The 25,724-nt window shown below is 37.2% G+C and overlaps 1 protein-coding gene across 4 annotated transcripts; it reads right to left on the bottom strand.

Moving 5' to 3' along the window:
* Positions 1-169: 169 nt before the first annotated feature.
* On the bottom strand, positions 170-24,001 carry akap11 (A kinase (PRKA) anchor protein 11). 4 transcript variants are annotated; one of them, XM_016519335.1, is made up of 12 exons: positions 23,850-24,001; positions 18,472-18,568; positions 18,269-18,379; positions 15,337-15,390; positions 13,997-14,128; positions 13,227-13,467; positions 6,825-11,001; positions 6,518-6,673; positions 4,901-4,984; positions 3,381-3,427; positions 2,839-3,020; positions 170-1,313 (listed from the first exon to the last, which is right to left on the bottom strand). In XM_016519335.1, exons 2-12 carry the CDS (start codon positions 18,532-18,534, stop codon positions 1,152-1,154), a joined length of 5,409 nt encoding a protein of 1,802 aa, XP_016374821.1. In that variant the 5' UTR covers positions 18,535-18,568; positions 23,850-24,001; the 3' UTR covers positions 170-1,151. The 4 variants fall into 4 exon arrangements, with proteins under 4 accessions (XP_016374821.1, XP_016374820.1, XP_016374822.1 ...); XM_016519334.1 differs by having other exon boundaries at positions 4,901-4,987; XM_016519336.1 differs by lacking the exon at positions 4,901-4,984.
* Between the last annotated feature and the right edge of the window lie 1,723 nt (positions 24,002-25,724).

The following is a 25,724-nucleotide window of genomic DNA, read 5'->3' on the forward strand; positions in this document are numbered from 1 at the left end:
CACGGACTACTTTGTCGATCATCCTGATACTTTTCTGGACTTTGAACGTGGTACTTACCTTGCTGTCTATGGGAGGGTCAGAGAGTCCTCATATTTCATCAAAAATATCTTAAATTGTGTTCTGAAGATGAACGAAGGTCTTACGGGTTTCGAACAACACAAGGGTGAGTAATTAATGACAGAATTTTCATTTTTGGGTGAACTAACCCTTTAAGCTAAGTTTAATAGTATGCTGTGTTTTTCCCGTAAGTTGGCAACCAAAATCTCTTCACTTTGTAGTGAACTAAAACATGTTTGATTCTTTATGGGCGTTGGATCATGTGGAGCCTGATTGCAGCTAGGGTTGTAAACAATTCAATTCCATTTTAAACTCTATAAAAGCATAGTTACAGGTATACCAATTCATTTGAAACCATTATGAATAGCTGATCACACTGAAATAACTGGAAAAATGTATGAGTCATATGACGGGAATGCAAAACTCCTGACTATTTGTTGATGGATTCTTTCAACAGTAACTAATTACCAGTGAAATGATATTTTTAAACCGTCACAACTGGTATCCAAGTGTTGTTGCCAAAAATGTGCTGAAACAGGGTTGTTTGTTATAATTACCCTGTGATTCTCTTATGTGTTCTGAGTCATGGAATACCTTATGTTGACCTGGAGCGCTGCTGGACCGCATGGCTGGTGCCTACGACAAGTGCAAACATCACCGCAAAGGAGAGGTATGGAAATGACATAAGCTTTCCTGCAGCCATGGGGATTCCCTAACAAGACACCAACTCATAAAACCCATCAGTTTTTGTGTTGTGGCAGGGTGTGAATGTAAAACACGGGTAGGCTTCAGTGAAGGCGTGCCAAAAGTGTGATATGCAGTCTAATCTTAAAGAAAACAAAGTGACAATAAAAAGAGAGGTGAAAGCAAGCAAACAGTACTCTCGGTCACGGCATGCAATACACACACTTGAACGAACAGCTCTTAGATTACTTCAGTTGTTTCTATGGCGCCCCCTGGGTGCACAAGCAATACACAACACAAACACATTCCACTGGCTATGCCTCTAGGTTTGGCAGATACATTGCAGATCACTGTAAAGTGACAGGAAACTTCATGGTTTAATGGCTGACGGGTGTCAGTGTGATGTGATTTACGCTTGCTCCAGAAGCCACTGGAAGAGGCTCTTGTGGCCGTTCCTTGTGTCCCCGACCTCTTCCTCAGAGCGACGTTCTTCAAAATATCTCAGAAGAGCCTGGAGGAGGTCGCCGACCCTGAACTCTCTCTCCCTCAGCCTCTGTGCTACGGCCGGCAGCTGGAGCCAGAGAAAAACACACAAAATTAAGCTACAGTTTTGGATCTCAAACATCCTGATAGATAAGTGTTGGGTGATAGAGCTGAAACATGATCCAAAATGTAATTAAAGTAATGCTTTTTAAAGATACTTAATTTTTACCTATGTATTTGCTCTGAAATGGCAGGGTATTTTAAGGTATTTTGTTATGTATTACTAAACATATAGCAAAAATTTAAGTTGAAAAGTTCAAATAGTCAAATTTTAAACTGAATTCTAAAATTTGCATCAGCACTCAAAAATGCTCACCTAAGTTCCCATGTGGCATTTTACATATATTAAAATATATATATATATATTTTTTGTAAACATGTTTACAAAATATTTCCATACATTTAAAACACACACACACTTTCAAAAGTTAGATTGTTCTCTTATGCTCACTGAGTCTGCATTTATTTAAAAAAAAATCATACAAAAAATACAGTAAAACAGTAATATTGTGAAATATTACTAGAATTTAAAATAACTGTTTTGTATTTGAATATATTTTAAAATGTAATTTATTCCTGTGATTGTAAACCTGAATTTTCAGCATCATTACTCCAGTCTTCAGTGTCACATGATCCTTCAGAAATCATCCTAATATGCTGATTTGATGTTTAAACATTTCTTATTATCATCAATTATCAAAACTTTTTGTGGAAATTGTGGTAAGATTTTTTTCAGGATTCTTTGATGCACAGAAAGTTCAAAAGAATAGAATTTATTTGTAATAGATTTTTTTTGTAGCATTGTAAATTTATTTACTGTCACTTTTGATCAATTTAATGCATCCTTGCATTAAAAAAAAAAACTCTTACTGACCACAAACGTTTAAATGGTAGTGTATATATATTAATTGTTATATTGTTATTATTTTATTTTTTGTTCATAAAATTGACATTCACAGTATTATTTTTTTATTATTATTGTAAACGTAGTAAATATTAATAAATATATTTAATAGGCCTTGATAAATAAAAAAAATAAATGAAATAAAACCTTATTTAATTGGTTTAACTTTTGGGGTTGCAATATACTGTACTTGATAATTCATATAAGTTAATATCTATGATAATACTAAGAAGTGCTGGGGCTAACATATAATGAAAAAGTAACGCGAGTTACATAATCAGATTACTTTTTTCAATTAACTAGTAATGCATTACTTCATTTACAAGAAAATATCTGAGCGACTTTTTCAAGCAAGTAACGCCAGTTACTGTTTTCCCATTTATTGAATGACAGCACTCTTGTCCCCGTGTTGAGAGAAATTGGGAGTGAGGGCAGAGGCGCTGTGTGTGTTGTGTAAGCATGATGCTTACTGTAGTTCTAGACTACAGGCCAGGCCAGATGAGAAAAAGTAACGCAAAGGGAATGTAACGCATTACTTTTCTTAAAAAGTAACTAACACTATTCATTACTTTTTTAGGGAGTAATGCAATATTGTAATGCATTACTTTTAAAAGTAACTTTCCCCAACACTGATACTAAGTGTTCTCACCTGCTGCAGCTCCTGGGCTGAGAACTGGCTCAGCTGCATTAAAGACAGATCAGCGATAGAAGCGGCGATCCACTGGAGCACAGCCGTCAACTGGGGGTCCACAGCTCGACCCTGGACATCTGTACTGACCACTAGCAGAGCTCTTTCTGCCGGCCCATGTTCCCTCTCCACTCGCACCGCTCCTGCACGGACAAAACACACACACGTTCAGCCCATACATACACACAAAAACCATCACCTTCAGCAAACCAGTTCCCACGCTCTCTCTGTTAACTAGGCCAGACACAGAACTCTGCTTGAGCTCATCTGTTGACCCACATGGAGCCGGTCTGACAGTTAGACAACTAGGAACGTGGATAAATAGTCTTGTGGCTTTGACAGGGGCGCGCTGAAGGTTCTTGGCCAAGTAAGACCACTTTAAATGAGTGGCAGCACAAAAATAAGGGCTGAAATTAGTCTAACAGTTGAGGTCTAACAACAGACCACAGAATAAACACCAGCACTGGAGAAAAATACAAAGAACAGATATAGTTCTTATTTACCGCCTGAATCCTCTTTGGCCTCAGCTTCCTTCTCTTCAGTGCCGTCGCTGTAAGGTGAAAAATATCGCAGGTGTAAGACAGTCTCACTGACAGACTGAAGGGAAAGATACCACAAACCACATGCAGAAGAGAGTGACAGGAGTTCCCAGCTTCCCAGTTCTCATATAAACCAGCTCCAATACTGTTTCAGCTAGAAATCATGAAATCATATTTATGACTTACCCATACTAAGAGATATTGATGCCATACTTTTTTAAAATAGATTTTTCTTGATGCCTTTAACTGAACGACTGATTTGGGGTGTGGCATTATGGGTAAAAAAATCCTCTTAACATTCATGCAATCAGAGGAACAACGTTTTCTACCAATCAAAATATTGCTTCATTTAATATTGGCAGATGAATCAGCAGTATATCATAAATATTTGTTGTCCAGCTCTGATTTGGATGGGCATTTAGTAGTAATAGTAGTAAAATTAAATCAGCATATAAGAATGAATTCTGAAGGATCATGTGACAGTGAAAAATGGAGTAATTGTTGCTGAAAGTTCAGCTTTGCATCACAAGAATAAATTACATTTTAAAATATATTAAAACAGAGATCATCCCTTTTAAATTGTAATAATATTTCACAATATTAGGTTTTTTTATTGCAGTTTTAATCAAATCAAGGAGACTTCTTTCAAAAATATTTTTGAAATCTTACCAACCCTTAAATCTATTTTATTTTACTTGTACTCGCAGAACATAACGACAAAGTCTTTTGAAAATTTAACAGCCAAAAAAGCACAAAAAGCACATATTCACAGTGTTGCTTAATTTTATATCACCAGCAAAATCACTGCAAATATAAATATCATGAATATTAAATTTATCGCCCAAGCCTCAATTGAAAAAAAAAAAAAGACACCATAGGACACCATACTGAATTGGCCTAAACGGTCAACTATTTACAACTGATAACTTGCAATATTGTTAGATAAATCAGCAGTATATAATTAATATTTGTTGCCCAGCTCTGATTTTATGTGACCACTACTAGCACAGGTTTAAATTAAATTGTTAAGAAGTAAACAATCATGATTCTATATTTGTTTGTTTTTTAAAAAAAAGGAAACATTAACTTTGTATGGAGTGAGTCACGATGAACTCTAATGCACATGATTCATGTTGTTGACCTGAACTTGTATGGGATTTAGAGGCTGGGACATCCTTTTGCACTCAAACAGGAAGCATGCAATAAGAACAGATTGTTCATTCTTTAGTAAATACATCACAAAACACAATTCAAGTCAATGACCCAATCCCCCAACGCTTCCAACACCCACAATTCTACCAAAACATACACAAAGATCCAATTGACTAAGTCCATCCCTAGAATGGGGAAACAAGGGGAAGTTTTGTTTCTAATAGGTGATATCAAATATGTTTTCAGCACTTGCTGATAAAAAGTTGCATGACATCATGCAGTAATTAGAGCAGCCCACGCTGGCTATGCTGTGCCTCTTTCCATAGACCAACCTGTCTGATGGAGAGAAGGACAAATGCTCTTCATAAACCTCGCCTTCTAAACCCAGACTGCTCCAGCTACTGCTGTTTCCATTACTGCTGGAGGAGAGAAAAAGATGAAACACCTCAAAAGCAAAACTAGAAAACCTGAGAGAAGTTTTTTTTTTTTTTTTTACACAATATTTGATATTTATCTTGAGATGAATAATATATTTGTTATGGAACGTTTTAAAGGGATATTTTTTTTTTTAATTCAGAAGAATCATAATTTCAACCAAACACCAGCTGTAGCTATTATAGTTTTAAAATATTTCATGCAAGATGTAAAAATGTAGTTAAATATAAGCAAGGCATGTTTTCCACTGTGTTATTCACTAAAATAACTTGTATATTTTTTTACAAAAACATTTTAATGCTTGAAAGCTTATGCAAACAAATAGCTTGACCAGAGACAATTCACTGAAATTGATTCACAGTTGTCAACTATAAATCATAAATGCAATGAAAACAGCTGTAGTAACACTCTCATTCCCATTTATATTTGTGAGACAAGAAAGGATAGAAATAATGGTCTAATCACACATATTTCTAACACTGATTAATGTTAGTATTGCTGGCAACATCATACAAATATATTGAAAATATACTGAAAAAAAGTTTACAATGTTGTTTATCAACAGTTGAGGACATCAAAAAAAAAAAAAAAGTTAACTATCATCTATATTTGGACACACTGATGATTACGGAGTACACAGTGATACATTAATGATTGGTTACTCTAGAAACACTGCCTCAAGCTGACAACCACACCTTTCATAAATATTTTGATACATATTCATGGTATCTTGGGTTGTTCAAAACAAAAACTGCTCATACATTCTGACTTTTAGTGTCTTGGGAGATATTAAATTGTTGATAGAAAATGCTTCCATTGAGACACTGCAGCAAAAACACTACAAAACAATGCCTGCCTTTGAAAGACAAGACCGTGTGACTCAGCCGTCATGTTTTGAAGCCAAAGACAGTTACATTATTCTGAGAATGAAAACAAGGCAGGACAAGGCCCTAGGTGTTCCTCAGAAATTTTGGAGAATGGTTAGAAAAATCAGCATCCCTGGCTTCAAAAATTGCAAAATGGTTTGTGTATAAAAGAAGAAAAAGAACAATAATAGTTCTTCAGCAAAAATGAGTCATACAGTAGGCTCTCCTACTCCAAAACCTAAACTGATAAAACTCAGACTAAACATGTGAAAACAGTCAAAATACCACCGCTAAAAACCAAACACGCCTGCAAATGGTATGAAAAATGCACTAAAAGACTACTATACAACTTACAGATCTGACACAGACAATATACTTCACACTTTCAGTCTCAGATTCAGACAGATTCAAATCTGTCCTCTACCATATTGCACTGAGCGTTTGCAATGGTAAGGTCATTGTAAATCCATTCATTCCTCTGTTAATTCACCAAATTGTACTTTTCACAATGATTAGAGCCACATGCTTGTGAAAGGTGCACAAGAAAAGAAAGCAGAGTGAACTTGAGTGTGGTAGTCGACCAGCAATGCTTCATTTAAAGTTTAAATGAACTGTGTAATGCTTGTAAGTGTGGTGGGACTTGTTCACCTGTCACTTAGATGGTGAAAGCTGCTGCTCTCATCTGGGTGGTCTTCTTCAAAACTCAGATTGGACCAACTACCGAGACTGTCATCACCAACACTCAAACTGAGCTGCTGACTCACTGTTGACTCCGTCACATTGACGCCTTCTCTTCTGGAGGTACTGAAACAGGAAAAATGTCATCAATTACGATAAGCCAATATAAAAAAAAAAAAGTTTCAAAATCTAGGAAATCCACTTGTCTTGAGTAACTGATGAGCAATTTTAAGTGTTAGGCTGTATGTATGACTCTGTGAAAGCTGTGTCACTTTACCCAAGATTGACGGTTTGGCAGACGTTGGACAATGCGGATGTCATAATCTCTGTGGTGAGACTTTCTGCAAAGCTTGCGCCATCATGACCGATCCCACTGTCTGCATTCAGACTGGTGCAGCTCAGTTCCTTTTTGGCTTTCTCAATGGCACTGGACACTATTTCTTCAGCAAAAGCTGCTCTTTTTTCCAAATCAATGTGTATTCTAGGGATTTCCAGTCCAGTCACTGCATCTGATTCTTGTTGCCTTCTTATTTTCAGTCCCTGGAAACCACGACGACCGTCTCTACTGCAAAACAGGCAATCTCGACCTTGGCAGTATCGACAGGCTTCATATGCATCAGCCAGTTTTTCTGTGAAGGAATTGCTTTCAAGTGCCCCCCTGTCCCCCGCTGCCTGAACACATGCTGGACCCAGCGTTATTTCCAAAGTGTCATCAACAATTTTCCTGGCATAATGTTCAATCACTTGCATTACACCATTGTTGCTTTTGCCATCATTTAAGCTGCTTGTACTATGGTAGAGCCTGTTAGTTTCTGTGCAAGGTAAAAGAGAGCATGAAAAAGTATTTTTGATGAGATTTTCCGGCATGTCCTCAATAGTGGATTTCCTGTAGAGGCAAGAATCAGTGAGCGATTTTGGCAGTCTAACTGAGCTCATTCTCAGCTTTCTCGTAACGTCACATGTGATGTTGTAGGCCAGCGACTCTGCAAAGTTCACAAGTTCTACATATTCATTACTGCTCAGGTCTTGAACGTCTTGACATGCACATGGCAGAGATTCACAAGAGAATCCATCTTTTCCATCAGTAAGTGCAGCGTGGGATGACTTGGATATGGGAATTTGGGAAACATCAGGACTACGATCATTGTGTGAACGCCTAGATGAGTGAAGCCTCAAAGGACATCTCTGCTTTATTTTTCGAGCCGCATGAGCCAGGCCAGATTTAATAGATCGATACGCCAAGCGAGTGGCGTACTGATCCAATATAAGCTCTCGGTTGCCTCCCTCTTTCTTGAGCACCTTAATGAGGTATCCTGCATATTCGTCAGTGACACTCTCGCAACTTGGATACTCTGATGACATCCCACTTGAACTGCCACTCACTTGGACGTCACCAGGCCACTGACAAGTCAAATTTCCCAAAAGCCCATCTCCGCCCTGACGTTTGTCTGCAGAGTTCACAGATCCTCTTTTTATCATTTTGTGACGACAGTGGCTTGAACTCATCATCTTCTTGACATCATTGATGACTTCTCCAGCCACTTCTCCAGCGTATGTCCACAAAGAATTTAAAGTCTGCTCTGAGAACTGTGCACTATGCAAGGCAACACTGCCTTTGCTTTCGTCACCCACTGGCTTCTTCACATCTCCGCGGCTTAGTGTGTCCATCTCAGTGGCCATGGAAACAATGTGGCACGCTAAACGCTCTGCATAATGGAGCGCACTCCTCTCGATCATTCGGCTCCTGACGTTGGGACTCAACTCTGCCTGGCAGTTTCTAGAGTGAGGGTTATCTTCCTGGTCCTCCTCCTCATCTTCATTGCTGCCAGCTTCTTCAGAGAGAGACCTAATGAGTTTCAGCATGAAATCGGCCTTGTCTGAAACAGAACCTTCTTCTTTGGTGTCGGCGGCAGGCAGGTAATAAGGGGTGGGTGGAGGAGTCGCAGGGGAAAATTCTTTTGCAAGCGTACCTTTGAGCTTCTTCGAGAACTGTCTGATCTGTTTCTCACTGTACTCGTCTGATGGCTGCTGAGGACTTGAGGGTGGAGTGCTAGGGATTTCAGACGATTTTGTTCCAGAGTTGCTGCTTGAAAAATCATCTGCACCGACTTTTCTACCACCACATGAGGCAACTTCAAAAGTGGGCACTTCCAATGTGTCCATTCTCACGACAGAACGGACCTCTTGGGTGAGCCTGGAGACTGGACGTACACTTCTGGAGGATGGGTCACAAGAGCCCTTTGACATCAAGTGAAAGGGAATCTGAGAGGGACCTCTCTCAGTCGATACATCGTGTGAATTACCACTTCCATGGCTTGGAGTGGATATGCGAGCTGCTATTGTTTTGCTCAAAGAGTCTGCACAATCCTCTACTTTCTTCTTCACTTTTGTTGAAGAATGCATAAGATCGAATGCCTCACCTACTATAGTGTCCACCATATTCCCAGAAAAGTTCTGAAAAGTCTTTCCAATCGAGGGTTTGCCGGAATCATTTTCAACGGATGGATTGCCAACAACTTCCTCACCACTGGCATTCTGGATTCTTGCTGGACCTGGTGATGATTCAGTCTGAGTTGCTTCAGAGGTATCTGAGGTTGAGGATGCCACTTTCCCTTGGCAACAAATGGTTCTTTTAGGAATGGTCTGACATACGTGACCAATACTGGATTTATACGGAGAAGGTTCATTTGAGTTGTGCACATGGGCTATGACCTTGCCAGCCACAGGAACTGGAACACAACTGGCCATACCTGACACACAATACAAGGCTTTCTTTACTGTGCAACCATCCTGCTCTTGATTTGCAGCCTCAATGGCGGCCTGAGATCCAAGATAGCTAGTTTGGGCACTGCAGGTTTTTGTGATGAGAGAACTATCTTCAGCACTCGCATAGCAAATGTTGTCTACTGACACACTGATAGCTGCCTGTGTAGTGAAAGTCACATCAGTTTGTGAGAGCTCTATAAAAGCCTCTTGGAGAACAGACTCTGACAGGTCAGAGGCGTAGGACGAAACCACTTCCTCCTCTTGCTCAAACGACCAGTCACTTGGCGTGAGTGGCGTTGAGGGATGTGAAAACTGGCAAACCTCCATAATTCCTTCAAACACTAATTCCTCAGCAAGATCTGCAGAAAATCGTGTGACAGTATTGTTGAAAATCTGCTTTTTCACAAAGAGAAACTCTTTGAGGGCTCCAGAAATGGCTTCTCCTACTAGGAAACTGGCTAGACCGTTTACAGCATGCTCTTTTAACACATATGCATGGCGCATACCTATCTCATGAAAGGCCATTTGAAATACTGAAGAAGTCAGCCTTGCAGCCAAATGGCAAAGTGTAGTGGTACAGGAGGACACACCTTTCTGCAAGTCCTTTAAGGCACTTCCAAGGCTCATTTCAACCAAGTCTGTAGCAAACTTCTGAATCCCATCCTTAAGAGACTGTGATTGGGATTTGGTGATGGTGACTGTCTCTTGGATGTCTGAAAGCTTCATTAGATGCCCATTAGTGCTTTTGAACTCCTTATGACACACACAGCTCAAGTTCTTATTAATGTTAAAATCAACAGGGGAGGAGTACCCACAGACCGATCCAAGGATTTCTTTTGACAGGTTGTTGGCAAAATCAGAGTACGTTTTGTACAGCGAGCAAAGGTCCTGTGGTTTACGTAATTCTGAGCCATCTCCATCTGCCTTCCAAAAATACTCTAAGGACCCTCCTTCTCCCAGTGGGCTAAATGCAGATGAACGAACTGGACTGAAGAGCGGCCCGCTTTCCTCGCAGGGAGTCCTCGCAGGCCGTGGGGAATCTGGTGAATCAGAGTGAATACTGTACGGTGATCCTGGTTTAAGTGGAGTTGGTTTCTTGACATTGGCTGGAAGAGTCCTATGATCAAACTTTTGAGGGTTCATTGCTGTGGTCGAGCACCCCCTTGATACAAATTTACAACCAGAGTTGTCAACATGCTTCTGTGTTTGACCAGGGAGGGGCTGTTCTTTAAGGACCTTGATGTTGGAATCAAAAGATTGGTCTAGTTCATCAAACTGATCAAAGCTGTCGAAAAATTCACTGACTTCTGAGTCAGAGTCTTCTACTCCATCCTTTAAAACGGGGATCTTGGGCATGTCAAGTTTTGCTTTAAGACTCTTCTGATATCCAACTTCATCCAGGAATATAATAGGGCTGGGACTTGAGCAGTCTGACTCATCTGACTCTGTGAGGGATGTGGAAGTAGTGCGTCCCTTTGGAAGACTGCTAAGTGCATATGAGCTCTCAGAACTTGTGGGCCACGGTGTTGACTTCAGGACTTTTTCTGACACTTTTGAAGCAGCCTTTTCCTTGCGCAATGACTTCCTCGGTATGGAACTTATAATAATCCGAGATCCAGGTAAGTCTCTTAAATGCGAGGGAACAGTCTGGGATGCCACATCCCTTTGATTCCTCTGACTATGGGCACCTGCAAGATCAGAGAACAGTCCATAAGAACAATTCTTATTAACAGTTAATTAAATGCAGAACTAGCAGCTGATCACAAGCATTTACTTTCAAAGCTTTTATGGTTGCTGGTCACTTGCTATCTATGCTTCTCATTCAGGAGAGCTAAAATGAATATTTACACACAACAGTTCAGAAGTTTAGGGTCAGTAAGATATTTTTGAAAGATATTAATACTTTCATTCAGCAAGGATGCATTAAATTGATCAAAACAGTAAAAACATTTATAATATGTTGCAGCAGATTTCTATTTCAAATAAATGCACTTCCTTTCAACTTTCTATTCACCAAAGAAACAATAAAAAGAAATGCATCACGGTTTCCACAAAAATATTAAGCAACACAACTGTTTTCAACATTGATAACAAAAATAAGAAATGTTTCTTGAGCAGCAAATTATGTCAGTGTCACAAATTAAGGATTATGTGACACTGAAGACTGGAATAATGATGCAGAAAATGTAGCTTTGCATCACAGGAATAAATTACATTTTAAAGAATATTAAAATAGAGAACATTTATTTCAAATTAAATAAATGCAGCCTTGGTGGGCATTTGAAAGACTTCTTTCAAACACATCTAATCGACCTAAAAATTTTGAATGGCAGTGTAAATTAATAAAATAAAACGGTTTTATTCGAACCCACATTGAAACAGGAAGTTATCCTAATATTATCATGAAAACATCATGAGTAATAACCTGTATCTTCCTCTTCAAGAAGCTCAAAAGCAGTAACAAAGTCCTCTTCGATAGAAGAGACAGATTGATTGGTGTCATCATCCTCAGCTTGGCATGCTTCTGAGATGCCCCTCTGCAGAACCTGTAACTCCAGTGCATACCTTATCCCAGCTGTGTATCGAGCCAACAACCCCAGCATGCTGCAAACACTAATCTGAGGAGTGGGGCTATGTCTCAATATGCACAAGACTCTTGAACATGCCTGTGAGAGAAAGAAAATAACGCCTGCATTTTTAAAAAACAATGAATAAATGAAGAAAAAAAAAAGAATCAATCAAATGCTAGGAAGACACGATGAAAGCCTTTACGTCATGATGCATTCTCCATATAAATTGTTATGATAAACTTAATGTTAATCTGGAAGATAAACATAATTCTGCATAATTACAAACATAAAGCCTGCAAACTGTCAAACCCTGAACTGACATAATTTCTTGAGAATTCTCACGGCACTCTTATTTTCCCTGACATGCGTGAAAGAAATCATGCAATCTCTTATGTCTGAAAAACACTTGTGGTTTTATGTAATGTTCAAAGTACAAAACTTAATACCATGGCTGCCTACCACAAGGTTAGTTCTGTTTAGATCCAATTTCACACAAAACGATACCACAAATTTAGAAACCAAGACAAAACAATGAAGGACGCCTGATATCAAAATAATGACAACAGCAAACACGTCTCACACAAAACATAAACATACTCTAAATTTTCAAGCATAATATAAGCAAATCATACCTGAGAAACACTGTCTTTTCTCTCAAAGGGCCTTTTGGGGTCTTTGAGGAGCAGAATCCCTTCATCATTAAGGGTATGTACATGTAGTGATCTAAGCAACTCCATCATCTCAGTGGAGAGGGACGTCAGTGCCTGTGGGCATCAAAGAATACACAACTGTAGGATCCAACAAAGGATGCTGCCCCCAATTTGTGCAAACAAATTATAAAGAAATTGAATAATATGTATCTATCTTTATATATACATACACACATATACATATATATATATATATATATATATATATATATTTCTATTCACCAAAGAAACAATAAAAAGAAATGCATCACGGTTTCCACAAAAATATTAAGCAACACAACTGTTTTCAACATTGATAACAAAAATAAGAAATGTTTCTTGAGCAGCAAATTATGTCAGTGTCACAAATTAAGGATTATGTGACACTGAAGACTGGAATAATGATGCAGAAAATGTAGCTTTGCATCACAGGAATAAATTACATTTTAAAGAATATTAAAATAGAGAACATTTATTTCAAATTAAATAAATGCAGCCTTGGTGGGCATTTGAAAGACTTCTTTCAAACACATCTAATCGACCTAAAAATTTTGAATGGCAGTGTAAATTAATAAAATAAAACGGTTTTATTCGAACCCACATTGAAACAGGAAGTTATCCTAATATTATCATGAAAACATCATGAGTAATAACCTGTATCTTCCTCTTCAAGAAGCTCAAAAGCAGTAACAAAGTCCTCTTCGATAGAAGAGACAGATTGATTGGTGTCATCATCCTCAGCTTGGCATGCTTCTGAGATGCCCCTCTGCAGAACCTGTAACTCCAGTGCATACCTTATCCCAGCTGTGTATCGAGCCAACAACCCCAGCATGCTGCAAACACTAATCTGAGGAGTGGGGCTATGTCTCAATATGCACAAGACTCTTGAACATGCCTGTGAGAGAAAGAAAATAACGCCTGCATTTTTAAAAAACAATGAATAAATGAAGAAAAAAAAAAGAATCAATCAAATGCTAGGAAGACACGATGAAAGCCTTTACGTCATGATGCATTCTCCATATAAATTGTTATGATAAACTTAATGTTAATCTGGAAGATAAACATAATTCTGCATAATTACAAACATAAAGCCTGCAAACTGTCAAACCCTGAACTGACATAATTTCTTGAGAATTCTCACGGCACTCTTATTTTCCCTGACATGCGTGAAAGAAATCATGCAATCTCTTATGTCTGAAAAACACTTGTGGTTTTATGTAATGTTCAAAGTACAAAACTTAATACCATGGCTGCCTACCACAAGGTTAGTTCTGTTTAGATCCAATTTCACACAAAACAATACCACAAATTTAGAAACCCAGACAAAACAATGAAGGACGCCTGATATCAAAATAATGACAACAGCAAACACGTCTCACACAAAACATAAACATACTCTAAATTTTCAAACATAATATACATACCTGAGAAACACTATCTTTTCTCTCAAAGGGCCTTTTGGGGTCTTTGAGGAGCAGAATCCCTTCATCATTAAGGGTATGTACATGTAGTGATCTAAGCAACTCCATCATCTCAGTGGAGAGGGACGTCAGTGCCTGTGGGCATCAAAGAATACACAACTGTAGGATCCAACAAAGGATGCTGCCCCCAATTTGTGCAAACAAATTATAAAGAAATTGAATAATATGTATCTATCTTTATATATACATACACACATATACATATATATATATATATACACACACACACACACATATTTATATAAATAAAGGTTGACATGGACACACACACTTTCATACAATGTTTAACCCCTTAACTGTCATCCCCATTTTTGAAAATTCACGAGAACGTGCACTATCCGAACTTAAATTATAATTCATGAACGCTCTTGGATACAGACCTAAGGTTGGTCTCTTTTTAAAGAAGACAATTAGCAGATTATTACAGAAGTGAAATCATTTAATAAAATGAAAGTATTAAAAAGTTATAGAAGTTTAAATTTACTTTAAAGGAAATGTATTGCACTATTTTTCTTTTATTTTATATAAAATAAATATTTTTAAAAAATAGTTAAAAATACAAAATTGCTATAAAATTAAAGCCATATGTCTACATAAGTTGTGTTCCAAATTTGAAGTTGATATAAAAAAAATTGAGGTTCATATGCAATTTTGTTTAGGCGTTATACCAAAAACAGCCACCAGGTGCCACACAAACTCCATTGAATTTTTTTGGGATGCATTTCTGTCACAAATCTATCAATTTCTCTCTCAATATTACGTCTATCACAAAATATGGAATCTTGAGACTCAGACCTTTCCAACGATATGTATTTTGTCAAGATTATAAAACATTTTGATTCTAAAAGACCGTAATACATTTTGTAATGACACCCACGCTAAGGGGGAGGAGACCGCTAAAATATTTTGAAATACCATTTCTATGGTAACGCAATGTCCGATTTCAAAATGGTTTTCACAAGATTAATTTTGAGATTTTAAGCTTTCATATGGTATATAACTTATGATGATTACTAAAACATGAGATAGGGAAAAAGGCAACGAAATACAGACTTTTTGTGACAAAGGTCAGAACTCCTGTTATGATGTAGATTTGTCAGAGTCTTGGTGCACTTGTGTCATAAATTAATCTATTACTGTTGTAAATATCTATTTAGGTGGCTTAGACCTTTCCAATAATATATAGTTTGTCATGATTATATTAGGATTTCATTGTACTATAGTGAAGTAAACTTAGCCGACAGTTAAGGGGTTTAAACAGAAGTGGCATAACTATGACGTACCTGTAGAGTAAAATCTTCCCCCACAACGTGACTAGGTAAGCATACGTAATGTACCTATGAAAGAGAAGAATGACACCATTTATATTAAAGTTACAATGTAGATTTTATAAAAACTGTTCTTTGATGCAACAGTTAAATGAAATATCTTTTTGGGCACTAAACAGCTGTCACTTCAGCACACAACAGATCTGCATGACAAACCTGCTTCTTATTTACTGATTACCCAACTTTACACATCAGTCCAACTTAACTTAAACATACTGGTTTTGTGCGTATTTAAATTAAATGTCATTCCTTTCAGTTCAAACATGTTTCCTTCTTAATGCAAATTAGGCTATCCTAGTGTAATTAATGCTTGTTTACATTTTCTATTGATCATGGCTGCAGTAACTGTATGTTGATCAAATTAAAAATAACTGACAACCAAGTGATGTAGCATATATATATATATAGATAGGTGTAGGTGTGCATAGATATAGTCTGGTTTTATATATATATCAGTCGATTGCACTTTCACTGCTCAGGTGTCTAGATTGCAGTGATGGAGCGATGTTGTGCAGTCCCAGGAAATACAGTACAGTACCTTTAAGTCGTATTTGCTATCTTATTATCTGATTTCCTTTAGTTAACCACGCAGACACAGTGTGTGCAAATAAACTACAATATCAGCAGGAACAATTCACCCCCCTTCATGAGAATTACAAAGCCACATGGAAAAATGCCACCCTAACAAAAAAGAAAACAAGCCACACTGCAACTGCAATTTCTTTTTTAGAATTTAACAATTCACCCAAGCCTCATGAGATGCTGTCATGTATATAATGATGTGAGATGCAACAGTCACACTGCTGAACTGTCCCAGTTGACTCTAACCACTCTCTTATCACCAATATCTGTTGTCACGGAGGCTTTCAGAATTACTCAACTCAAAAAGAGGTCACGAAACATTTAAACTGAAACATCTGTGTATGTATTATTCCAGCTCAGCCCAATCAACAGCATTTGTTGCATATTAATCTCGATTAGCACATAAAAAAAATTACACTAGTCTCTTGTTTTCACAAAAACAAACAAACAAACAAACAAAACGGTGAGGCACTAATAATGGAAATAAATGTGGCCATTTTTGGAGAATTTAAAAAAAAGGAATGTCCAGCTTTAAATTTGTTTTTGTTTTGTTTTTTGCCTGAACATTAGAATGTGTCCTGCTTAATTAGATTTTTCTGAGCAAAAAATAAGGACTATCACACATTTTTACGATGATTTACAGAAGACACCCACTAAAATGTCATTCACTGTAATAGTATTTCACAGATCAAAAAATCTTGCCAGGCATAAGAACAAGAATCATAAGAAGTCATTTAAGGATCACAGTGCAGCACCCAGAAATGAATTAACTGTAATTTAAAATCTTTATCAATCTTTGCCACTATCCTTCAAACTACTAGATTTTACCCAATTTTCAGCAAGATGTTTTTTTTAATAATATAAAATATTATATTTAAAAATGTTAAATATAATAAAATTTAGTATGATCACTTTTTCTTTTATATATTTTAATAAGTACAGGTCAGAATAAGTATGTTTCATTTTTACATAAATATATATACGACCTGTGCTGGCAAAATGAGTCAAAATGAGCACATTTTCAAAAATGAGTTATTTTTATTGTCACATTCTCCATTAAAAGTCCTTCAGAATGATGTATGATTTGTTGGAATCGGACGAAAAATGACTGAGCTACACCTGTTTGAAGTCGATAGTCAGCTAAGTCAATTTTGAGAAAAACCGAGTTAAAGTTTTCTGAAGGTTCCAAAGCAAAATCACAGAGCAACGTTGCATCTTTTCCTCCACTTCTTTTCTTAATAATAATTACTATATTAATAATCACAATATAGCCATTTTATTATTTTATCTTTGTTACTATAAATAAGAACAGATGCACAAAAAAAAAAAACTAGAACAAATATAAGAAAAAAAGCAAATAATGCATTAGGCCTACCTTTTTAATTTTATATCTAAACAAAAGCATTCAAGAAAAACAAATAATCAAATGTAAAAATCTCTTTAGTCTGTTCATTACAAATAAAATTATTAGTAAAACTACAAAGCAGTTCAATCAAGAGCAGCGAGTGATTCTTTTATTGTTAGATTATCATTATTGAGGCGGCAGATTAACTACTGTAATGCACGGATCTAATATAATGTTACACATCAGATGTTTTTCCCCAACAGTTCCCCGAACGTTCACTTAAGACATAACAGATTATGTTTGCGTGAATACTTAAATACTGTAACTCTGTGTATATTTATCGGGACCGTGCGCAGTCGGAAGCGTCTTTATGTGCGCACTTCGGATGACAGTCAGCACGAGAAGCGAGCGGAGAAAAGGTACTCCTCTCAGAAAACGTACAAATAAAGGTAAAAGCTAAAATTATTATTTGGAGCATTGGGATCGCTAGACGAGGGCTTAATGAACTCATTTTTGTGAAAACCTCAAAATGGACATTTTTCACTTTTTTTGCGCACTTTGCCAGCACGGGTCACATATATGATAAGTTGAATGATAATAGAACATTATTTCACACATATTTTGACCTTTTTCCCCACAAAAGTTATTTTGTGTTATATAAGTACACTTGCATTTAATACTTTTGTAAATTTATTTTAATTGGCTCATCTTTGACACTAACACACATATTGCTTATGTCTTGTGGCTACACTATTGAAATGTTTATGGATCAGCTCCATTCACTTTCACTGTGCCTCAATGTAGCCCAGATTTTTGCTTTTTTAAAGAAACTGAGCAACAATTGAAAAGAGGGACAAGACTGAGCTTAACTAGTATTGAACCCAGAATATTCCTTTAACCGCTGCAAAAACACCCCCTTTGCAATTGCAAGCATGCATATAAATAAAGTGCGATCCTTACTTCTGATAGAGACTGTGGTTCTTTATTATGCAGCTCCACTACCACACTGCACAGCTCCTTCTTGTGTTTCAACAGGCTCTTCAGGCACGGGTGTGAGCCCTCACGGATGGTCTGCTCAAAAAGGCATAAAGCTTATTGGAAACTGTTATAAATAAATTCTAAATGAATGAAACCGAAGTGAACAGTGGTAGACAACATCATACCTCTTTCTTCATGGTGGCACAGCTCTTTAACGGGACCCCTCTGATTCGTGCACAGGCGTCCATGATGTTGCAGTGCTGGACAGGAGGTTCTCCTCTCCTTGAAGTGAAAAGGGTGGGCTGAATTAAATACACATTTTTGTAAAACCTTTCATTCTAGCTGCCAAAAATTCAATCTTATAATCTACAGTAGCTATGCTTTCATCATGCACGCACAATTTTCTGTTTATAACCAGATTGATTGGCTCAATCAGACTGAAAAGTCAATAAACACCTTTGATACGACTGAGCTGGATCAGAGTGAAATTTTGATCGGATTGGAAAGGGTGGTGTAACCGGAAATAATCCAATTAACAGGGAAAAATTAAGCACATAAACATTAGAATCCAACTGTTTTCTCAGTCGGACTTAAAAACACCTTCCGCACATGCGCAGTGCCATGATGCGTCTACACACGTTTTATGTCTTACGAACGTGTGCGTTTATTTACATCTCACGTCTGGTAACTGGTAAGTGGATGCAACTGAATATTTACTCAATATTTGCTAATAATGCCCCTCTAACATTTATGTCATTTATATATGTCTACATGTCTTTTCTGGTTCTGAACGGGGCAACTGGGCGTTTTATTTGTAAAACATATAATGCATGAATGGAAACCACAAATTTCAATCGGATTGGATTTATTCGCATTAAAGAAAATTAGTGCATGTAAACGGACCAAGTGTAAAGAAAGTATGAAATCCAAAACATTGTAATGAATATTTTGGACCCCATTGACTTCCATTGTATGGACAAAAACAGATTTCTTTTGTTGTGTTCTGCAGAAGAACAAACATTGGGAACAACATGAAGGTCAGTAAATGATGACAGAATTTTCATTTTGGGGTGAACTATGCCTTTAAGTTGGATTATGGTGATCACGTGACTTATGGGTAATTTATGGGAGTTCCAGCTGCTCCAGTAAGACAGAAACACAGGGGTGAATATGAGAAAACTGAGAAAAAATACCTAAACAGTGAAAGTTGAACAGTCCCTAACTTTAGCGTTATACAGCCTACAGCAGGCCAGTTATCGTGGGCCATCTGTGTGTGTGCGGTAGACCAAAATGATTGAAAGATGTAGGTCTAGGCTATATGACAGCCCAAAGTCAGGCTATTATCACATTCTCACATAGCCTGAACCGAAACAGTGTGCAATAGCAGTGAGATCTTATCTGTGCACTGCAGAAGCTTGTGTGAAAGAAGCAAAGAGGGATTCCAAACAGAATCTGATAAAGTAGAGAAAAAATAAATAAGAAGCAAGTGGCACATGCTGAAAGCTAGTACGTACAATTTAAAGTAGAATATTCAAATATTTGATCTGTAATTATTATTATTCGAAAAATAAAAACTCTATACAAAATTTACTGCGTGTTGCTTTGCTGGCAGTAAATGCGGGGAATCCATGATAAATCCTAAGCAGGCAAACTAAAAGTCAGTTATAACTAAATGCACTGGGTGGCGCTGTGCAGCGTGTTAAGTTGATTTATTTGATCACAAAATGTCGTGGTCTGCGAAGTTTGGAATTACTTTGATCGAAATGATATTACTAAATGATCTTACAAAATGCAATTACTTTTGATCAAATGAATCAGTGAAACGGAGTTGTCATAACATCACCACCACAATGAGAAATCACATGAACGCCGACTGAGTAAAGACGGCTGTCCATCACTGTATTCATGACTGCAGGACAGGTAAGCGCATGTGAGCCGAGAAGAGAGCTCATCTGACAGCGCAATGATCTTGAAAGTTTCCTGGAGGGAGAGAGTGCTGTAAGAACAGAAAACACAAAGCGCTGTAAGAAACTCTGCTTAGCACACAGTTCTCTTTGAGTCTCTGGAATGTCTTTTTATTAATAAGAACGCATTGAGCCAACTTTCACCCGAGCATGTGGATATTATTGTTTTTCTCAACATTAACTTGATGTGAGACAAAATAAACATCCCTAGCTCTTGAGCAGCAGTTTAGGTGAGTGTATCCATCTGCTGTTGTGGGTTAATAAGGACTCAGAACTAAAGCTCTCCCCGAATGCTTGCTCAGACTAATTATAATACACCTCTTGTTTACGGCCTGACAAATATGTTTGTTCAAGGCCTATGAACTGATGGCCTGTTTATTTTTAATGGAGTGCTACAGTACACACCCATGGTTTCAGCGGCCTTGGTTTCTGAACTATTTTTCCCCATAGGGATTTTTAAAAGGTCTTTTTTGAGCTATGAGGAGAAGCATTCACAAGTTACATTACAACCTTTTTTTTTTTTTTTTAAGCAAAACAGTATTAAAAATGTTGGACTGTGTATTTAACAGCTTTAATGATGGGAAAGAACTACAATCCCATGAAGCATTGTGAATGATAAAAAAAACAATGGAGAAATATAAAACTTGACTTAAAGATGACGATTATTAATATAGAAACAATGGATACATTCTACATTTAGGCTATCCCAAAATGTGCATATACACAAATATAGAAGGGTTTTTGATTGGAGGAGATTACTTTGCAGAATGATGGGTAACGTAGTTTTTCACCAGAAATTTAAACATGATAATAAGTTAAAATAATGCGTACTGACGGTTTCAAGAAAACCATATACCATTGATTAACAAACTCATTAACAGTTTATGAGTTATTGTTAATAATCAGTTCCCCTATGGATAAAGTGAATAGGATTTTTAACTGATGCCTTATAGTATTTACATGAAATGTGATTAAATCCAGGTTAATATATATATATATAAATGGTATATTCAAAGAGATAAACTGGCCAACTCCCAGCAAAAGGTTTGAAGGTCTTGGGCTGATCACTGGTCACTAGATACTGTAGCAAACAAGTAAATAAAACAGACAGGCTCCGTTATTCCATACCTGCTCATTTCTGTGTTGATTTTTTTTTTTTTTTGAGACATGAATTTTAAAGTATGAATTATACAGTATTCAGCAACCATGTTCAGCAGAATTAGCAAGTTAAGATGCACCGTGAAGCTTCAAGAACCAGTATTGCAGTTTCAGTCAATATTAGCGCATACCTTTTTAATATTATAAAATATTAGCATACAATGGCAACTCCCAACCTGTAGTTCAATTCAAATGAACATTGAACCAACAGCTTTTGTTTCTTGTTTTGAATCATTTTCTGAGTCATTTCATTCTTTTAAATCAGTTGGAGGTGAGAATTGGAGAATATTTTCTTGATGGGCTTAAGAGGAGGTATTACATGCACAAGTGACATGAATTGAACAATTTTGAGACTCTATGAACTATTTTGCATTGAAATGACATTTTGATCATATAGCAAATGTTTTACCGTTTTGCTCAAATGATATTGCTGGATTTTCATTAGCATTTAATTTTATCTTTAGAAAAGTGTGAAAAGCATGTTAATTAACATGCACACATCATTTTATTTAATGCAGTAAAAAAAATAGCATATTTAAAATTTTTGTCATATGCAAGGATCACCTGTAGTACCTCCCCTTAAAAGATCAAAGAAGACTGTTTAGCATTTTCTCTCTGATCCGATTTCTCTGTCTGTCCAGATCTTTGTAGTAACAAATCTGATGTTAAAACAGAAACGGTACAAAACATAACTGCAATCCCATAAATCAGTGTCTGCTCAATGGTATTCCGGAATTTACTCTCTCCTTTGAAAAACCATGTGGATGAAATACTGTGCAATTAGGTCACGTTTGTTCTTTAAGCAACTTTATACTGATGTGATTGCCATTAGAACCAAGAAAGCATTTGTTTTCAAAAAGAATAGGGAAAATGATAGGGCTGGCCCCAAGTTTTGCAGTTGAAATTTCTTTAGATTGCAGCTGGATTCGATACAAATGCCTTTTATCCGTTGGGAAACAGTTCACTCACCACTTGCTGTAATGGTTCCCAAGAATCGGTTATTAAAAATTAACAAAAGAGACACTTTGTAGTGTGTATTATTTGTAACAAATGCTTTCCTTTCATTCTCAAAACGGAAGGGTTGTACATAAGCACTTTTCAATTCACCACTATATACAATATGTGAAAGAATTGTATATTATATATATATATACTGTATATATATATACACATGTATATATATATATATATATATACTATGGAAGTCAATGGCTACCAGCAACTCTTTGGTTCCCAGCATTCTTCAAATAATCTTCTTTTTTGTAAGAAAGAAAGAAACTCATAGAGGTTTGGAACAAAATGAGGGTCAGTAAATGCTGGCAGAATTTTAATTTTGGGGTGAACTATCCCTTTAAGCAGGTTTTTCAAACACACAAGAAAACATTTTAAGAAATGTCTCTGTGTTTTTTGTCCATACAATAAAATAAAATGGGCACCAAAATGGCTTGGTTACCAACATTCTTCTGCAGAGGAAAGAAAGTCTTACACATTTACTGAATTATGAAGAGGTGTGTTGCAACTGGTTGCAGTCCCCTTGATGGCGCAGAGCTTGATTTCTGCTGGCCCAGAGCATTTCCACAGTACTGAACCTTGCTCAGTGTAGCTCGTCTTTCTGACTAAACAAGCGTTCACACCTGAATGCTGAAATAGGTCAGACTTTGATGCACTTCAGCATGACTGTGTGTGGGTGGGGACTGCAAAGGTAAACATTGCTTCTAAGAATTCAGCATACAAAATAAGCACATTTACGCCAAGCCTGAACCCCGGCGGCGTCTTTATGAGAAAGAGGAGGACATCAACATGAGCAAGTGATAGCACTGGCTGCTGCATGTGATCTGTGCGGAGAGCATGAGCAGTCAAAAGATTTCCTGAAATCAACAGATGTTTATGAGATCTGTTCCAAGCTAATAAAGGGGAGTGGCTGTGTGCAAAACCTCATTTGTGATTCCTGGCTATAACACCCTTATTGTAATATTTGCGATACTGTCAATAACGCTTAAAACACGATTCATCACCCGTGACAGCTCCAGATGTCCATGACAAACCTCTTTTAACACACGTTTCGAAGCTCCTCACGGCGTCACTTGATCTGCAGTCATGTAGATGTCATATCTGATGCCGGTCTCTCATATTTTTGGTTTGGTGATTCATGTGTTTTCATTTTCAGGCTTCGCCACAGGACAGGCATTATGACTGACTTATCGCAGATTTTCCTCAGGAACAGTGCATGTAAACGCATTATCAGTAACATGTTTTTGTGTGGTTAATGCTAAAGCCTGATGCTGTCATTACAGACACAGCTGGCTAGCATTAGCATCAGGCCCGTGAAAACATCAGCCGTGATCCGCACCTCTGACACCGCTCGAGGGGTTCGTATCTACTCTGCGCTTTGGGATGAATGCTGGAAAATGACAGACAAATGAAAATGAAGCGCGTCTCACCTTGTAACGACAGAGCCGTGTAGAAGGAAGCTAGCTGCTCTGACGTCCGTTCATTTCATGAAAACAAGACGAGCAGGCGAAAGTAATCAAACCCAGAGCGGCGGCTGGGAGAAGTTGAGCGCAGAGACAATGATGGGAGAATTAGTGATGGGTTTCTCAGCAGCAGAAGTCGTCATAGTTGGGTAAACTTCTATAGCAGTGAATGGGAGACTACCTCAAAGAGCTATATATTTTTTGCATTCCCGTTTGTTTAAATAGCAAAAGAAAAACTCCATGATAGTGTTTTCATGACTTTAAAATAATAATAATAATAATAATAACAACAAATAGAGATAGACTGATAATGGCAGTCAGTAGAGAGAACGATGACAAGTTAGCGTTAACTAGTTTTTTTGTAATTTGATGCAAAGGTAAAATAATACAAAGTATAGTGTTATAAATGTACATACATAAAAAAAAAAGGAAATACAAAAAACTTTGCAGGATTTACAATGACTGTTGAAACGCTCTTTACAGTCTTAAAGGGCCCATACAGTTAAACACAATTTAATGTAGTATTTTATTATTTTAACATTATTTCTGTCGTCTCACGTTTTCTTGGGGTGGATTACAATGAAACCAGGCTGGAAGTAACAATTTAATAAACTTACTAGACAAGTATGATGAAGCATACATCTTGCTTACTAGAAAGAGCAAAGTCTATTTTTAGAATTTGACATTATTTTCATGTCAGTTAAAGGTGGGGTATGTATTTTTTCAAAAACGCTTTAGAAAACTGAGTCGGGCCGAGTACCAAAACAAACTTGTAGCCAATCAGCAGTAAGGGGCGTGTCTAACCATGATGTGGAGGAGAGAGCGCTCAGTGCACAGGACGGACATTAGCCAAGCCGAGCGACAGAAAGATAGAGATGGCGGATAAAAAACAAAAGAGAAAAACGTCTACATAACAAAAGAAGGCTTACAATAAGGCAAGAAGTAGGACCCGTGTAAATATAGGATCAGCTTTCTTTTCCAGCGCTGGAGAGAACTCAAGGAGCGGGAATGCCTGCGATCGGATGCCAAGGTTGCTTTGTTTCTTCTCGATAGGTGAGTAACATTGGTTTTGCTTTGTTTCACAGAACTAATATATGCTGGCTTTTGCTTGAAAATGCTTGTGTGTCATAATCGTTGCCTGGGTTGCGTACGTTTGTGTGGGGCGTGTTTGTTTTGGTGATTTGAAATATCAACATTGGCTACCAGAAATCACTTACCCCACCTTTAAGTACACCAATTTATGTTTTCATGGTAACACCAGCTCCTCTGATTGGTGGACCTCTCTTCAGGATTATGGGTAGTGTAGTTCTGCACTGGGAATTAAGCTATTAATCACACTTAACTCGGAACTCATGGCAGATATGTTTTATCGCTTAAAAACAATTTGTCTATAGAGAAAATGAATGGCTTTCTTGCTTGAATCTGATTCTTACACTTATTGTGTGATTCCTTACGTTCATTTTTCTACCAGATGTCTGTCTCCATCTCAAACATGAATCTGTGTAATTTGAAACTTGATTTGTACAGAAATTAAGTGCTCTTTAAAGGGTCAATAATTATGCATCAGAGATACAATTTAAATTTATGGTATAGGCATAAATTAGCAAAGTAGTAACCAGTATAGCCAGACGAACATTTCTTCATATAGGCCATCTGCCTTGTGGTTTTGTGATATACACTAGTAGATCTATGCTTCCCAAAGTGTGGGCAGCGTCCCCTGGTGGACTGCAAAGGTACTGCAGGTTGGTCATGACCTAGGTTACATCAAATTAAAATATTAAAATAATTTAAATATTCTTTGTTCTCTCTCTCTCTCTCTCTCTATATATATATATATATGTA

The sequence above is a fragment of the Sinocyclocheilus rhinocerous genome, unplaced genomic scaffold, assembly GCF_001515625.1.
Source record: "Sinocyclocheilus rhinocerous isolate Xijiao unplaced genomic scaffold, SAMN03320098_v1.1 scaffold2584, whole genome shotgun sequence".
Lineage (NCBI taxonomy): Eukaryota > Metazoa > Chordata > Actinopteri > Cypriniformes > Cyprinidae > Sinocyclocheilus > Sinocyclocheilus rhinocerous.